At 36.9% G+C, this 18632-nt stretch overlaps 1 protein-coding gene across 1 annotated transcript; it reads right to left on the bottom strand.

Annotated features, from left to right (window-relative positions):
- Positions 1–1105: 1105 nt before the first annotated feature.
- On the bottom strand, positions 1106–18246 carry FOXN1 (forkhead box N1). Its single transcript, XM_062012529.1, has 8 exons — positions 18127–18246; positions 15915–16418; positions 14222–14332; positions 9454–9581; positions 8559–8655; positions 3154–3361; positions 2099–2626; positions 1106–1368 (listed from the first exon to the last, which is right to left on the bottom strand). The coding sequence occupies exons 1-8, from the start codon at positions 18244–18246 to the stop codon at positions 1106–1108; spliced, it is 1959 nt and encodes a 652-aa protein (XP_061868513.1).
- Between the last annotated feature and the right edge of the window lie 386 nt (positions 18247–18632).

Here is an 18632-nt window from a genome sequence, read left to right as displayed (position 1 = left end):
AGATGTCTATCAAGAAAGGATACTTGGATTTTAATTTTTTTTTTCTGGTTGGTGTTAAAGGTTGCTGATCCAAATTGCTTTGTCTTTAGATTGTGTCACTTGGAATATGTTCTGTCATATCACAGGCAACAGTGTTATGGTAGATTGGAGAAGTGTGTCCCTGAGAAACTGGCTACAGAAAGGCCTTAGTTTTGTTAGTTCAGCATAATAATAAACTCTGTTGGAAGTATCAGATGTCAATGGGATGGTAAAAGAGAGATGCTCTCTGGATGTGGCCAACTGCAAAAATTCTTACTCTTTTTTATGACCATTTTTCCAAATCTTCATTTAATGTTTGAATAATTCATATAACTGTTCAGCTTATGTGGATAAAAATAGAGGAATGAACGTGAATAATTTCCAGCCAAGTAAAAATTCTATTAAATTGTTTTGTTCTTTTTATTAAAAAAGCAAAGTTTGAAATTTCTTTTTAAACACAGTAAAACTTATTCTTTTCACTAAAGTATATCTGTTGCTTTGGTTTAGTCTGTCAGCAGCTAGTCCTCTATCTTCTAATACTTGCAGAATTTTTGGTTTATGTTTTTGTTTACCAAAATTCAGAACTTCTTTCAATTCAACTTTAAATGTTTCAACATGCAGGTTTGTTTTTTTCTTTTTGAGTGTTATATGGCAGATGTTGTTGCCATCATTGGCTCCAAGCAATAAGTTAGATTATTATGTGCTTTGACTTCTGTGTTCATTTACGAGCAGCTTTCATTTTAAAAAAAGAAAGAAAAAAGAAAGGAAAAAAAAAGTCAGTCATTTGTTTTCCTGTTGTAGTTGTTTGTTTCTGGAAGACATAGACGATGAGTGGCTTGATAAAATGGTGTTGACCAGCTCAGCTGTTAATGTTATCTTTAAATAGTTTAAAGGGTTTTTTTTAATAGTATAGGTCTGTAGAAATGATCATAGTAAAGCTACATATCCTTCGGGCAAGTTCTGGAAAAAGATTACTCTTATTCCGATGGACACAGTTTTAGCTGATAAAAATCAGATAGGTAAGTGTGTGTGATGGTTAGGACTGTATTTAGACAAAAGAATAATAATAATTAGGTTGGTGCGTGGTTCACATTAGTGCTATAGGTTTGGACCCAGAATTACTTAGGTAGGCAGGAGACACTGTATCCAACTCCATAAAGGCAGAGTAAAGAGTAGTGAGCTGTAGGTCGGGTAAGGTGCCGTGGGGAGTTCCATTTGGGACATTGAGGCTGCTGCTGTTATCCATCTGACAGTGAGAAGGGAAACACTGGGAAGACGTTGGGGATGATGAAATGAGAACCAAGGGATCCACAGCTAGGCTGTCATCTTTCAGCTCTTCCCAAAGATTTCCTATAACAAACAAAAATGGATTGATTCAGCATTTTATGGGACAAAACTACAAATAATCTTACCTCAGAACTGGACTTTTCATATTCTTATGGTGTAGCAGTCTCTGAATTGCAATCTAAGTTACTGGGAGTGTGATTGACCTGACAAATCAAAAGGTCTAAAATACTATTTTTTTTAATAATATGTACCAAAAAGTTTCTCATCTTTCTGTTGAATGTGCTTGTCACAATGAAAGCATTAAACAAGTTACTGCAGGAGAGCTTTATCTTTCATAGTCATCAGATAAGATTTCTTCAGGTGAGGTGAATATTGATATAGAAATATTGATATGGAAAACTGTTAGCATCTTAAATCAATCAAAATGATTTCTCTTTGTGCTCCTCATGACAATTCTCTTGATACTCAGCATATAGTTCTACTTGAGTACTTTCAGTGGAAAATATGTTTGAATTTTAATAATGGATTGTAAATACCATCTTGCAGTATTTACTATCAGCGGCTGTAGTTGAGAGTAAGCAAGGTGCTTTTTCTTTCTTTTAAGCTATAGCTATCTCCTGTGAAGCTTTTTAAAGATATAATGTAAAGTTCCAAAATAATATAAACCTAGCAATCTGGTCTTTGTAGCAGTGGCAAGGGCAAATAGTCAAAAAAGAAGGGTAGAAGTGCATCTTACTCAGGTTGGACTGTAATAAACCTGACTCTACAAAATAAAAATGCCCTCAATACCTACCTTGGAGATCAAAATCTGTCAGAGATGGATTAAGAGCATCAATATCATTGCTGAGATCTCCCTCCGGCATGAGCGTGTCCTGCATTGTCCTGGCTGTGGAGTTCTCTGTCAGCATCTTCACTCCACAGATGGGGGGGGTCTGCGCGGGCAGTGGAGAGTCTTGAGTGATGCTGGGCTGAGTTCTGAGCTCACTGTGAGCCTCCCCAGAAGGAAAGAGGGTCTGAGGGTCAGGGGACTGTTGAATTAGTGTACTTGAGATTTGAGGAAAACCCTGTGGTGTCGTATAGCATGCAGTTTGCTGCCCTCCGAGCAAATTTGGTAACGGGTTCTTGACATGTAGAGCTCCTGATGCGTGGATACTGTGTAAGGGCTGTGGTATACCGGAGGAAAGGGAGGGCTCGCACAAGGAATGGGATTGGGCTGCCATCTGCCTGGAGAGGGATGCACTTGCAACGCCAGTTGAACTGCAGGACATCATTGAAGATCTCAGCTTCTCACTTTTATCGCCTATCAGTGTGTCAAGTTCTTCTACAAAACAAGAAAAACACCTGTGACATACGTATCCCTAACAGAGCTGTAACCTTCATAGCTGGCAGCTAAAATGTTAGTGTTCCTCAGGAAATGGTGAGGGGAATGGCAAACAGAAGGGCTAGCCCATGTATGTGCTCCACAAGCCTGAAATGTTCCTTGCCAAGTAAGCATGTAATACATTGCTTTTTTTTTGTATTTAAAGGTTTGATACATATCAGCTCATTTAAAATATTCTATAGTACTTATTTCAGTGTTGTTTTTACCTTAAAGTTTAGTGAGGTGTCAAGAGAGAATGTTTTCTTGGTGAAGCTTCTTTGGGCCTATTTGGAAGCACTTCTACAAAACCAAGTATTATTCAATTCTGTCTTTATTATTATTATTCTTATTTTGACAATTACTTTATAATCAGGAAAAAATCTTAAATCCTTTCCTAAATCAACTATGAATTCTCTTAGCTTGGTGCCTATTGCAAAGAGAAGTTCTGGGGACTGCTGTTGGAGAACTAACACTAACATGTTACTGACCTGGCTTTGCCATACTCTTCCTTACAGCAACTGGGTCTTTCCTCTTCCATTTCTGAAGTTCCTCCTGCATCTTATCAATTTTGGCTGGATTCAGAGCCCACAAACAGCCTTTCCGAGAAGAATTGCCTGACTTGTTTTCAACTTTCTCAAAGCATTTGTTCAAAGATAAGTTGTGGCGTACAGAATTCTTCCAGCCATCTGGAGCTGTCTGGAAAAACAAATCCAGTCTAAGAATGGAACTTCAAGGGGAAAAAAAAAAACAAACCACAAATATATTTCTCTGTTTTGACTGATGAGATTATAAGAAATGCTGTTTAGATTGTACTTTCTACAATATGAAACCTGTATGTTTGGAGGAAGCCACAAAAATGTGGAATCAGATAAAACAGTAACCAATCTTCTAGGCAAGAAGGTTGGCCTTGTTAGAGGGGCTTGGAAATCTCAACAATTAAATGTGTGAAGAATTGTATTCTAGAACTATGAACCAACAGGAAATCTATCTTAATCTATTTTGGAACATATAGAAAAATTCCAAACACATAATTGAAGGACTAAGTGCTACTTGGGCTCGAATGAGATGTCTGGGAGGACCTCAGAAGAATTTTCATGTGTTACTGTAGGTGTAACTTTGTATGTTAGCCCATTAGATAACCCGGTGGTTTGAACACAAGCCCTACAGGTGAGATACAGGTTTCTACATCTGATCAGTGCACATTTCTGCTTTGCATTCATTTCTAATTCAGTAGTGGAAGCTGGAAAGGTCTTTAAACAGAGCAATACATATAAGCTTCATTAAAATGATTCTGTGTTTTTATTTAGGCTTTTTTGACCAATGAAGGAAACAGAATTCCTTCCTTTCACTGAGATCAGTTTTGCATTGAGCTGCAAGAATGGAAATAAAACCCAGTGCAAACCCTCTGTTTATACAATCTAAATTTTACAGTCCTTTTTTAAAATTTTCCCCGTCATTGCCTGTAAAAGAACTTTGAAAATGAATATTGCTATCAGGGATGAAGAGGGAAGTACTCAGCAAAAAGGTCATGCTCAGATTCTGATGGGAAAGGCTCATTTGCTTGCTAGTCTGAAATACCAACCTTCAAGAGATGGCACTGTATCTTTTTATTACATTTGCCTGGTGTTTATTTGAGTTCAGTTATTTCTGCTTACTTAGTCCTGCAGCCAGCAGATATTACCCATCTCATTAAGGCTCTGTAATTTAGTATGGGTGTTTGTATCAGAAGATTACTGCAGTAAATTCCTGATGTATCACTTCCTTGCTTTTCTTTTGTTATGATGCTATTTGTTGCCTATCTGAGTAGAACTGTCTTAACTCATTGCCATGCACTAAAATCTTAAAAAGAAAAAAGGATGGGAGGGCAGGAAAAATTACTTGCTACATAATGTTAGGAATCAACCTGAGAAACCCAACTGCATTGTAATAGATGCAACTGCTAGTCCTTCTAGAATTCCTCTGTCATTGAAGGACTAGTTAAAAAAAAATAGCTTTACCTGTGTCGGTCATAGGATATTCTTTCCAAAAGGAATCATACTTTGACAGAAATTTTTATCAGGAATATAAAACCTGTTCTTTCCTACCTTGTGAAGGATTATCTTGTGGGTTAAGATATTAAAAACCTTACTGAAAATTTGAGGGTCAAATGTAAAACTTACTTTCTTCATTAAAAAGTAATTAGTTGTGGAAGTTAACTACATGTTATTTACTAAAAAAGAATCTCTTTTCCCTTCATAGCAGCACGGTTCCTACCCTTTTGGCCCACCTGATGTCAGCATTTCACTTTTCTGTTCACCAGTCCTATAGGTGAGACAATGTGCATGTCTATTTAAAAAAACCCAACCAACAACCCAACCCTTTAAAACTCTTTCTGCTGTAAACTAATACTAATGCTGATGAATCAAGCCTTTCTCACTTGCAGGTCATATTTAAGTTGCTTTCTGGCAGTTCCAAAAGTAAATAAAACTATTCCTCCTAGGTAAGATTTGTACTCAACTACCAAATAAGCTGACCTGAAATAATATTCATGTTTCTTGCCCTGCACATATGCCTCTGTATCTAGACAGGATAATTAGTGTTTCTGCTCAGCACTGGGGAAGATGGGAGTGGCATATGTTTCCCAGAGGTTTTCAGAAAGTGTGGGGGTGTAAACTGTGAGATAGTTTTAGAAACATAAGAGCAAAAAGTACATGGATTTATTCTGGAGATTGCTGCCAGGAGTTGAACAGGTTCTTGCATTAAACTTAGTATTGCTGAGCAGTGAAAAATAGTAATTTACCTAGGTAGGCCCTGAAGAAACATTCTGACAGTTTGTTCCTGTTACAACCCTGTCACCAGTTTTTTAATGCTTGATTGTCTGTTAGTGAACTGAGAAGTTGCTCTCATATAGTCAGAATCTTCTTGCTGTGGCTCGTTGATGCCATTGCTGCATTCAGCATGGTGTGGATGAGGCCATGGGGAGTTGGAGATGGCAAGAGAATACTTGCTGCTGTAAGCTCCAGCAGACCACAGACCTTTCTAACCCCTCGGACCACTGGCAGTAACTCCAATTAACAAGATTAAAGCTTTCTGTTAGACTCACTAATCACAACAAAGGAAAAAAAGGATGACAAGCAAAAAATATTATTGTACAGACCCATTGATCCTGACCGCCTCTTGAAGTTTAAAGAGTTCAGTGATCTTGCAAAACCCTTTCTCTTTAAATCTAGGTCTCAAGAGAAGGGAGAGGTACATCAAAGAGTAATTCAACTTTAGCTGCGTAGATGTTTTTTTTAGGACGTAGGAGTTGGATTGCTCTGTTTCAACTAGAAATGAGATTGTTGCATCATAGAAACTAAATTTGCTGTGGCAGCGAATACAGGTTAATTTGACTAGGCTTGTATCATCTAATGTCTTCAAGCAAGGTTCTGTGTACACTTGTACTGTCTTTCTCTCCAGCTTAAATTGCTTCTCCTCCCCTTGTTGTATCCTTCTGTTTAGTGAGTTCTGGTATTAACAACAAAACGTTCTTTGTGGAATTTTACAATATTTTATCTTGCTGAAGACCCTCCAGAAAAAGGATAAAGGATATGAACTTTTGCTGTATATTGGTAATTCTGTGAGCTGCTGTAAAGACCGGAGGTAGACAAGGCTTAACACCCATAAGTATATTTGCTTGCTTTCTGTCCCTTGCTTATTAATTTAAGGATGTTTGAGATAGAACTGTTCAATCATTTGAATGTATTTGCAAGTAAAATGCAAAAATGAAGCCATCACAAAGTAGTGAAAGTTCCATCAGTACCCCCTTCACCACTCTTCCAGTCATGCATACAACACCAGTAACCTCATTCTCACCATTTTTTAAATGAATTAAGAAAAAGGCATGAGGATCTGCACTAAAAAACCCCACCATCAAAACCCACTCCCTGTGGAACAGGCAAGTTTTGATAAATGAGAAGAAAAAAAATATATGTATAAATCTGTGGTAGAAATACAGCTGCTGTTCAGATGAGCATTTGTATACTCACAGACATGTGAACACACAGCTATCTATATACATTTACACACAAAATCTCATGATATATTCCATCACATTATTTACACATAATATGTAGTTGAGGAAAGGATGTCTAGCTGCCTAATGTTTCTGCTATGTCAGTATAACTTCAGGACCAGGAAGATGATACCTGGTAGAGCTGCAATCTGGTGTTGGAGGAATTCTGCGTGTGTTGGCAGCAGCAGCATTTGGTTTGCAAGCTGCTGATTAATTTTATGATCAAAATTAAGACAAAAGAGAATTAATTTCAGTTTGGTCTGTTGAAACATGGACATGCCTATAAAACTTAATATTCTCTCCTCTCTGCTTGAAACATACATTTCTACAAAGTGATAGTCACATAAGAATGTATTACTTTGCTGTAGATCACATGATTTGTGCATTATGTTAAGAAGTTTAGTTTTACAAAACATCAATTTCAAGATGCTGTGGCCCAAGACTTTTTTCACAATGCTTGAACTATTTTCTTTTGGATTATTAATATTTTTTTTCAACTCATGGTAAATGGTAGGAAAATAGAGCTAAAATTCTATTAGGGGCAAAATACAAATTTTGAAATCTATTCTTGCTTTGAAAATGTAAAAAAAAAAAATACAGCTACTATGTGTTTGTCATGTGGTCTTCTACCCTTCTTCCTCTCCCTGTTTAGATTACTGTCATTACTTAACTTCATGTGTGCTTAGCCTAAAAATCCATTGCGTCTCTGTGACTTAACAAAGTTAGAGTGCTTCCAGTTTGTTTCAGTGGATTATGATGTGTCATGATGTCATGGGATACTTTTTGAGATATGATGGTAGCTTGCTTTATTTTTTCTCCTTTCTCTTGCTTGTAAGAAATGATAAAGTAGCTAGTGATTCCTCTGGGAGAAAATCTGATAATATGAATGTGTAATGGATCCTAACAGATTATTGGCATGTTCAGTGTTGTTTTTTTTTCTCCACTGGCATTATTTATACTCATTGTCCAAAACAGTTGCAGAAGTATATCAGAACGTATATTTTTAGTTATTCTTCGTTATTTTCTTAATACAAGTGTTTGGATTGCCTTTCTGTAGCTGATTTGAATTTGGCTGAATTGCTGCATGTTGTAGGCCTCCTGATCTCGACTTAGTGAGATGTTTTTGAAGAATCAGCAATACTAAAGCTCTCTGTTGAGCAGCAGTTGATGATTCTATTACAGCTCTTTAAAAAATCTTAACTGTAATCCTTCTGCTCTTGGACCATGTGCTGACGAATCTCTTTCCACTTGCTTTCCAAGTGCAAGAAACCATTACCTTATAGCATGTATTTAAATTTCAATGGTATCTACAGCAAACCCCTACCTTCACCAACATTACTGTGTAATTATGAGCTTAGTGCCATTTATGACATATGCTTTTCTTTGTACAATGTGTGTGAGTGGTGGAGTTGCTTAAGATGGATATCCCAGCTCCAGAATAGAGCAAAATAACCTTCAGCCTCTGCTTCCACATGAGGCTGGAGGTGCTGTTGATGGCAGAGGAAGCCACAAGACCAGTTCTGCCTGTGCTGAGATCTGAGAGGAAGGAATGGATGTGTTTTTAAAAATATTTATCCTTTTTATGAGTTGAAGTGAGGACTGGCTGCTGTTATCTGCACAAACTCAAAGTTTGAACACTTCTGAATACCTTTTGCTGTTAGATATTACCACATATCATATCCGCATTTCGGCCCAGGTCTCAAATGCAGAGTAGTTTGTGATCATGAAAGTATATTATGTGTAATTGATTTTATATTAGTATGCTAAGAAGTTATCCCTTTTCATAGATTTCCTCTCCCTTATTCCCTCCGCTGCTAAATAAGCTTAGAGAGAGATATTCCCCCCTCCCTTGGAACTCACCTTAAAGTAAGGAAAGTGTTCTGTCATGAAATTGTAAATCTCACTGACTGGCAGACTCCCTGTCTTGCTGTTTTTCAGTGCCATGAAGATCAGGATGCTATAGGGAAAGAAAGAAAAAATTTTAGCTTGTTCATCTGGACTTCTGAGAAGCAGAAAAAACGATCAGTTTTCACTGTGTATGTAATTGTTCTGGCTTTCACTGTCATAGCATCAAAACCAATGATGCTTACAGTTTCTACCGAGTTGTTTATAGGCGATCTGCTTACACTGTTTAACTTCTAGAGGTAATTCTCTCAGCACGTGGAGAAGGTCCAACCTGGGTTTAAAATAATTGAAAGTGGTATCAAGACCTTCAAATCCTGCTAGTGTATGTTTTCTTAAGGTTGTGTTTGAATGCTTAAACTGATAAAGGCCACAAAGAGACTATTAAACTGACAGCGAGAGAAGGTGTAGTTAAAATTTGTCTGATCTACTTTGTTATACTATGCTCTGGAGGCTAAACCTGTGTGGTGACTGGTATGTCTGATATGTTTTCTAGGCATTTCCTTGACCTAGTAACTGGGAAAAAAAAATAGTTTTAATATAGGTTCTGGAAAAGACAACTAAGTGTCACTAGTCCAGAGCTGATGAAATTTGTAACACCTAAGATTCTGTATTATAGAAACATCTAGGTTTTGTGAGGATGATCAAGATATTCTCATGCTTTGCAACATTTCATTTCCCTCTGCTTTGGCCCCTGAGTCTGGAACATCTTGTGATTCACACAAACAAGACAGAGCACACTGGGAACAAGAAGAGTAAGAGTAAGCATGTTATTGCAAATTATGCTGGAAGTAGGCCATGGGTAAACAGTGTATTTCCTGTAACACTAGGACTTGAAAAAATATTGTATTACCTGTAGGAGTAGATGGGTTTGGGAAATAGAGGCTGCTGGGATTCTTGACTGCTTTGAGGAGCAATTCTTTGGTAAGGATAGTGTGAAGATGCAATATAAGTCACAGGATAGCTGCCGCCAGAGGGATACTGATGATAAAATAAAAGAGATGTTACTTGGTTTAGCAACAAGCTCAAAAAAAAAAATCTTAATAGCAGTATTAAACTATTTAGTTCTGAAGATGTCTTCTGCCTATGTTTAGTAGCTGTTATGCCAAGTCAGACCTAAAGCCTTTCTAGTATAGTATTGGAAAGCAATATTACTACTTAATTCTTAAGGACTAGAAGAAACAGGGCATGTATGAGGAGGAACTCATGGGTAGGTTGGCTGTTACCACATCCTGTGGCAGTGTGTTCCAAACTGAAGCATGTAAAAAAAAAAAAAAGTACTTTCTTTTATTATTCCCTGCTATACTACTGAGTTCTTGTGAAAAATGACAGTAACTGCACCCTATTAATTATCTTCACATAATTAATAATTGTATAGGCCTAAAGCATATCTCTTTTTAGCCATCTCTTTTTGCAGTTGAAGTGTCTTAGCCTGCTTAGTGTCCCCTGAACATTGCACTATGCAGACAAGTAAATTAATGGTGTGATTTCATTTATGCAAATTAAAAAAACCCTCAACAGAATAAAATACTTCAAACAATGTGCATCATAGAAGAATAAGCTTATTAAGTAAAGCCACTAAAATACAGGAAGAAACAGGGAAATTTTGACTGAGCCTTGTTTGGTTTTGTGTACTATTTTTATGGGTTTTGTTTTCTTTTTTAGATGGAGAGAGATGCAACAAGACAAAAATTCCAAGTGTATCAAATCTACTTCCAAGAGAAAAGCATCTATTCAATTTGCTGTTATCGGGTAAAAAACTGCAACCACCACCAACACAGGTTTTAGTGGGTGCATCAGAATATGTGTAAAATGACTGAATGATGACAGAATAAGTTTGTAATGTCATTCCAGGGGTCAGGAGAATGGCACATGAGACACTACTCATAGGTGGGTTTCATATTACCTGACTTGTGCTGAAGCTGTGACACTACTCTGTCAGTTCCCTCATGGCCAATGGACAGGCTTCTCCAAGAGGCCAGCAGTTTAAGTGCTGTTAACTACCACCTGAAGCAGCTGCTTTTTTTTTAACACCCCTCCCCCCCTTTTTTTTTCTACATCAGAAAGCTAAAAAAATAGCCAAGACATCTACAATCAGATAACATTTATGCTACTCTCACCCCCTAGAGACAACTAGCAGAATGCTATCTAAGCCAGGCTATCTCTTTAAGAGATCTTTAAGCCTGTCCAGCTCTCAAGACACACTAAAGAAATGGCTGGCATATCATGTAATCACCATGATAGAAATACACTAATGCAAAAAAATAGGTGAGAGAGTGGAGATAATACATATAGATAGCCTTTATTGCATGAGAGTTTCTGTAGATTTGCTCTGAATTTTTTAACACAGCAGGTAATCCCTTATTTTTATTTCCCAAATTATAGTTTAAACCTGCTGGCAAGCAACTTTCAAGAACAAGAAACACTGCCCTACTAAGGTAAGATCCTATCAGTTGCCACACTGTGAGGCAAAGGCTGCCACTCAACTCACTGCTCAGCATGTGAGGAATTTCTGCCCCTTACTGATGAAGCTTTCCAGATACCAGGAGGTTTTTGTGATCCCTTGGAAAGATTATAATGTAGCTTTTGAGACTTGTGAAAGTTTACTTAGTAAAGAGCTTATATGTCTCCTTATTTTCTTACTGTCATTCCTACTTTTGGACCAATACCTTCTCTTGCTCTTGGTCTTTATCCCCTGTGAGAGGTTATCATGGGCTTGCAAAATGTTCAGAGTTTATTTATTTATTCTGGGTTCTGAATAATTTATTTCAGTTTCTCAGTAACTTTATTGTTGTTGCTTGAGTTTTTGCCTGTTTGCTTTTATCTTTCTAACACTGAACTGCCTGAAATGGAATGTGGAAAAACATACTGGATATGCTAATTTGTTTGCTACAGCAAACAGGGTGAAAGAAATGAGATGTACATAATTAATTGTGTCCTGCCTTGTCAAACTAAATACTGGGCAAAACTGAAGTCTCCAGAGCAGCTGTGAACTCATTTCAGTGTGCATTTTGATGCTGCCTGCTTTGTTACATTGTGGGCAGATTTTTCACCAGAGTAGGAAACTGGGAAATTCATAGAATAATTTTGATTTTATTGGTTTGAGTGTCTCTTTGAAAGGTAAGAAGGCTAAAATGGGACTGGTGGTGATTTCATCACCAAAGGCAAGAACTGGGCGTTTTAAGGATTATTTTTGTTTTATTAGTTTCATTATTCCTTTTTGAGGGACCAGAGGTTGGGGAATGGTCTGGTATTACAGGCTTGAACTGGTTCTACAGTCGCACAACTGGCATGAAAGGTGTTCGTGTTTTATGGTGGGTGGGTAGGTGACTTCAGTAGGTGTCTGCAATGGCTTTCAGGTCAATAAGAAGTAATTTTTCTTATGAGTCATCGTTTGTGTTGTGTCCAGCAAAGAGGAAAGCGCAGCCATTTTATCATTTGGACAAAGTTAACAAAGGAATTGATCTCTCTCATCCTTCTAATGAAAAGTGTGGTGTAGTTTTGAACATCCTTCACTCCAGGCTAAAGGGCCCGTTCTCTTGAGTGTAACTTCCTAGTGATTTAAATTGCATTGCTCCATTACAATTTGAAATGTAAAGTATTAATACTGGAGCTGCTTCATGCAAAAGAGTTATTCCTCTTCTTCTCAGTCTTGTGTCACATGTTCTTTCATTTCTCGATATCTGATTGTGGCACATGGCAACAATTCTACCTGTTAACCACTTTGGCTGCTTCAACCTATTGGGTGCTTTTCCTCTGAGTAGTAGAGCACGTTGCCATACTTGTACTATAGTAACATTAAGAAACACAAATAGTGAAAAGTCTACCAGAAACCTGCTGCATGTCAGAGATCTGTCATTGTGCCAGCCTGCAGGTGGATGGAAGACTTTCCTCTTAGTGCTTGTTGTATCTTGTCTAGCAACTCCCAGAAGGTGTATTTCAGCTTCAATTTTGTACATGTTTTGAATGTGATTAATGCCAATGTATAGTAATGGTACTGGAATCAAATCAGCAGTGGCAGGGGAAGAGTGCCTGCTTCAGAATTAATAGAGAAATAAAAAAAATATTCAAATGCATTAACAAGCGAACTGGAGTTTCTGATAAAGCAGCACACAAACCCAACAGTTACACTGTTGCAAATCCACAATGTTTATACTGCAGTCCCAGTGGGCAAATACTTTATATTTGCAGCAGAGCTTTTGTGCAAGTTAATCCTTCATCTGGGACCCTTTTCTTCTATAATAGCAATAGTAAAATTAATCTGTAAGTTAGAGTGATACTGTAATATCACCTTTCTTTTTATTCTATTTAAAATTTATTATAATATTTAATCACTTCTATTGAGTCTTAGGCTACCAAGAAAAAAACAAGTAAGTTAATTATGATGGTGTTGATAAGAACTTAAAAGATAGTTAACTTTCTGCTACATTTTAGGGAAAAAAATGTTGAGTAAATTCTGCATAGTGGAAAGCCTGTAGGTGGGAGTTTTGGTAGTTGTGCTGGTTTTGTACATGGATCTCTGCCTATATACCTGAAAAATTTCTTTTGCCTTAATATCAAATAAGTTTTGAGGTTTGAATTTTCTCTGTTTGAGGTTTTTTTTTTTTTAATAGGGTGTTTAAAACATTTTTCTCTCCTCAAACATCTTTCTTACTGAAAATTTTGTACACTGCAGATAACTGAGCAGGAAAGTGAAAAATTTCAATGCATTAAACAGCACCACCATTTATATCTAAAGGAAATTATTTCATGATATTTCAGAGTCATGAAAATCATAGAATCATAGAAGTAACTTTCTGTAATACACACCCTCCAATTATGCCAAGTTCTCAAAGATTAGTAGACCACAGTCCCTAACTGTACTAGGGTCATGTATAAGTTTGCAGTATATTGGTATGGTTTTACAAAGATACTGAGCGTATCCTGCTTTAAAAATATGCATTGTGGTATATTCAAAAGACATCTAAACACACTCAAGAAAAATGAGGTGTCAGTTACTCCTGTGAATTTTTAGTATTAATAATATACTTACGGAAGAAGAACCCTAATAATGTGCATTTTTATGCATCATCAGCATTATTGTCAATTATGCTTCAGCTGAATAATCTTTCACTGGTGATGGTGTATTAGTCAACAGATTGCCAAAGAGATGTGTGTGCCATCAAGCACAAGGAAATCAAACATTGTATTGCTGTTAAAATTTTGCTTTGAAAGTGTTTTTCTATGTTTAATCTAAATGTTAAGTATAAAGTCAAATATATTTAATTTTTTATTCTGAAGTTAAAGCACAGTTAATTCTCTGGGATCCTGAAATGACAACAGTTATGTTAATAACTTCTCTGGTTTCAAAGCCATTTCATGAAAATTTAAGTAAGCAGTACCAAGATTTCATTTTTACAGTGTGTGTGGATTGTTAGGTTTTTTTCTTTTCTGGATGACCATTTAAAAATGCATTTAGATGTTTCTTCTTGTTACAAACAAAATCTATGCAAACAAACATGGCCCTACAAACACAAATTTAGAAGGTATTGTTTCATTCATCGTTTTGTAGTATTACCATAACTACTGTGTCATTGTAGTGATAGAAACACAGAGGGTTTTGTTCTGCATATTGTACTGACCTGATGGAAAGGATGTGAGGGGCAGTACATCTGCTGCACTTGAGGCTGATAGCAATACAAACCAGGCTGCCCTTCTGGTGTGGGTGTCCTAAGCTTGATGTCTGAATCCTGCTAGAAAATATTTAAGGAAAGAGTTATTACAGAAAACAGCTAAATTTAAAGTAGAATAGTTCTCTTAGTTACTGTGCTGATTTGTCTTTCATTATACTTACTACTTTTTTGGACTAGATTCTGCCACAATAAGTGTTACATAGAATTTGTTTTATATCCTAGTGGTACAGGAAGAAATGTTATTTCCTGCATTTATGTCATTACTGCTTTAAAAAATGAAATCCCAGTCCACATTCCATGCAAAGAGCAATTCAGAAAATGGCCATTTCTCTTCATCTTTTTTCCATACATAGGCAAACTCCATACTCTGGCTTTCAGTTCTGAGTATGCACACATATGTCTCTCTTTTTCATACTCCTTTATTTTATCTTGCAGACTGTCAATACCTCACGCTGAAGTTTTGTTACTAGGTAGAGAGTGAGGTCTATACTGCATGGCAAAGGGGCGGCAGAGAAGAATCTCTTTGAAGGCTTTGAAGTTGCATGCTGACTGAACCAGTGGAAACATTAACAAGCAGCCAGGCTTTTCCTGAGTAGTCACATGTACTTGGTAAGTGGCTCCTGCAGTGCTAGTTTTACTTTCTCTTCATCTTGAAGCCCAAGGATTTGGGAAGAAAATGGGAATTTTTTTCATCAAGTGCTCATAGCTTTTGCATTAAACTCATCTGACCTAGATGAGTATTTATCCAGGAAATAAGAGATTTAGATCAATTTCCTCCTTAACCTGACTGGCTTCAATCCCCACGTATGTACCCTGACAACATCCTTCTAGTCTCTGGTAAATTATCTAAATCCAATTAAGATTCTTTTCTTTTCTTTTCTTTTCTTTTTTTTTTTTTTTAAATCCCTCTTTCTTTTGGTAACCTTCGAATTCTTTGCCCCACAATAATTTAGAAGCAGTGGTTAAGGCCCTCTCCTGGCAGATATAGTCATTTTTTTTTGTCTACACTAGATGATGAAGATACACTTTAAACTTTGGGTCACAGCAGAGATACCTGTGAAGATACTGGAGGGTAATCTATTGTGCTTTTTGGGAATCCCTGTGCTCTCCTAAATAGGCAGTTGCCTCTAGCAAGTATGTGAATTAGCCTGGGTGCTTTATACTGTACCTACCATAACTGGATCCTATATTTAATTTTATGTAGTACTGATGTCTTAGAGTTTCTCATGTATTTGCATTGAGAAAAATGCAGGTTAGCTGAGGAATAATAAGTCTGATAGACTTGTCCTTATGCTTGAAAAATACTGTTTGGTGAATCTTCATCCCTTGAAAATACCAGTTGATGACAACTACTGATACAAAACCTGTTGTCAGGAGTAATTTGGATCTGTAGGATTTATGTATTGTGTCTAGTGAAAAATTATTTATCCTTGTGCACCTTTCTGAGGACTGTTTGTCAACAGAGAAAGGCCATAAAATAGAGAACTTGGACAAATAGGTAAGAATATCTGTCCTGATCTCTAGCCTGCAAGTACACAAGAGACTAAATGTTCACGTAGTCATGTTAAGAGATAAGAAGATAGTTACAGTAGTATATTTTGGCTGTTGAAAACAGGGAAAAAAAAAAAGAAAAAGTACTGACCATGACTTGGGAACCATGATCTGGACCTGTGGTGCTGTACTGGAGGCTGTTACACCATGGTTGTTCTGTGGAGATGTTTGGAATGTGTGTAGGAAATGACTCTGACTCGTCAGGACCTGTAGATCCTGGTGGACCCTCAAAACCATCAATGCTTCTCGCATTTTTAAAGGATGAACCCTCGGGTGGGAGGGCTTGATGTGCTTCCTGGAAGACATCTTCACTGATCTGCCTCTTGTAAGGGTGAAAAGGGTTTCTGCTGCTCTTGAGAAACCTGTCATAATTTCCTACAGTACTTTCCTCATAACTGTACCGTCTGAATTTTTCAGTACTGAAAGATGCTTTAAACTTGTTCTTGCCACAGTGAATCCCTTGGCTTGTAGGGTATCTCCCATGAATTTGATCCTGGGCTGGGGAAGCAGGGCTGGGGCTGTGAGAAGACTCCGAACTCTTCCTTTCTGTCCTGCTGTCTGGCTCATATGGTTGGCAGTTATAACTGGGGTTATCCTGCAAGGAATTATTGTCATTTGTTTAGGATTAGTATGACCACACAATGTATTATTTTCATTGTTTACAAAAAACTACATAAAAATGTATTATTGATTAGAAGTACAAAATTACTAGTCCTAGTAATTCACGCAGAGGAGCCCGAAAAGATCTAAAGAGTTTTCTGGTTACTTGGCATCTAAAACTGTCCAGACATATTTTAAAAAAAAGCATTGAGAAGATTGAACTATCTTGGAAAAACAGGATGTCTTGTGTAACTATTGACTAGTTGTTCTGACAAATTCAGGGACAAGATGATGTACGATCAAGTCATAAAAGATTAAATGACAGGAATATGATAAGTGCAAGTCTTGTCATATACAAGTTTAGTCAAATAAGCTTGATCTCATCCTCTGATGGTGTTACAAGCTGCCAGATATGTTGCTAGTTACATCACTTCCTATCATTAACATAGCCACACTCATTTCTATGAGACAGGTAGGCTCTAGGCAGATGTTTTAACCTTCTTCCTGTCTCATCTTTTCCCTTCCCTTTTGCACTTCAGCAAAAAGTAAATAACAGCTACCAAAGAGCTCTTTAATCAGAAGAGAAAGGCTTAACAAGAACTAGTGTCTGCATCCTGAAGCTGAACACATTCAGTTTAGAAGTTATGCATATTTTCCCTGACATCAAGAATAAGTAACAACTTGGATGCCTCTAGAGAAGACATGCTTAAGTCAAGAGCAGCTTATTGTATTCAATGAAGGAGAAAATGTAATGTTCCATGTTAAAAAAACTCAGACAAGATTATTGAATGGTTCCTTTCTTCTTTCATCCTCCAAATCTAAGTTGGTTTTACAGTTTTGTAGGAGAACGGGTAAAGGACTCTATACCTTCATGGAAGAACAAGATTTCAAGAAGTCACAAAAGGATGTTAGTATAAAAGCCAGTGCTTTCTGCAGCTTTATTCTGTCATGGATTCTTGCAGAAAGCAAATCTGACCTCATGACACTTTTGACTTCTCACATGAACACGATTTTTCTCAGTTTATAACTTCATAATTCTTACTCCACACTCTCCTCAGTAGTCCTAATGCAGGTGTTCACATGATACCTTTAGTTAAATACAAATTTCAACCCCATTGCTATATTTAGTTATAAAACTGTTTGATGGCAGTGCTGTCAATTCTCCATCTGCAATGTTATAATCAAAGAATGACAGTGATTATTTTGCCATTGTTTGATGAAAAACACTATTCTCAGTTGTACTTTTGTTACAAAAGCTAAACATGATGACTATACAGGCAACAGGAGAAAGATCGTTTGGTTCCAAAAAAGTCCCAAGGAATTTTGAAGTGCTTAAAGGTATCCTGTACTGGCAGGGAGCAGACAAAAATGTTGTGATGCCTCTCTGTCTGTCTGTGTCTTTCTTTGCTTATTATAGAAATAGAATGAGCATTATTTTAAGTGTCACAGTTTTACTGGATTCATAGCTAGATGGGTTGCCTGCTTTGTTTTTAAAGTAATGGAATTTTTAAGCAATTCAATAGGAATTATAGCATTAAATAGTAACTTAAAGAAGAATAATTCAGGTTTCTACTCTTCAAGAATAAAACTTTCAATGCTTGTTACTAGTTAAGTATGCTGAGATTTAGTACAGCTGGAGGCGAATATTTTATCTGAACATGTGCCTCTGAAGAAAGAGAACAGAACTGGGACATCTTACTCACAGTTTGCTGCACTGGGGATACTGAATCCCCCTGTGTCTTCATGAGGTCTTGTTGGTCTCTCTCCAGAGTGTCCGTCGAAGAAAATTTAATATTAGATTGATCTTGGAGTAGTGAAACCATTACCAAATCCACCTCAGAGAGAAACCCTGTTATGACAAAATCAAATATTATAAATATTTTCTAAAACTTAGAACTGTAAAATAAGCCATCTTGTTATGTGCAGGTGGACAAAAACCCATCCTAAAGAATTCCTACTATGACTGGATATTTTTTTCCCACTTAAAGAAGTGTTCCATAGGTGGAATTGCAGTGAAGGTGAAATACAGAGTTTATATGGATTTACCACATAATTTTTATAAACCCAATGCATTACTTTGTTTTCTGTAGATTCCTAAGTTCATGAAAATGTGTTGATTTGGGGTTATGCAAATTTAACAGTATTTCTGTATTGAGAGACTGTAATATAAATGCACCTCAATTTTTTTGGGGTGGGACTATACAAAATA

This window comes from Colius striatus, chromosome 20, assembly GCF_028858725.1.
Source record: "Colius striatus isolate bColStr4 chromosome 20, bColStr4.1.hap1, whole genome shotgun sequence".
Classification (NCBI taxonomy): Eukaryota; Metazoa; Chordata; class Aves; order Coliiformes; family Coliidae; genus Colius; species Colius striatus.
Note: the sequence above shows the minus strand (reverse complement) of the source record. Positions and strands in the feature narration are given on the sequence as shown.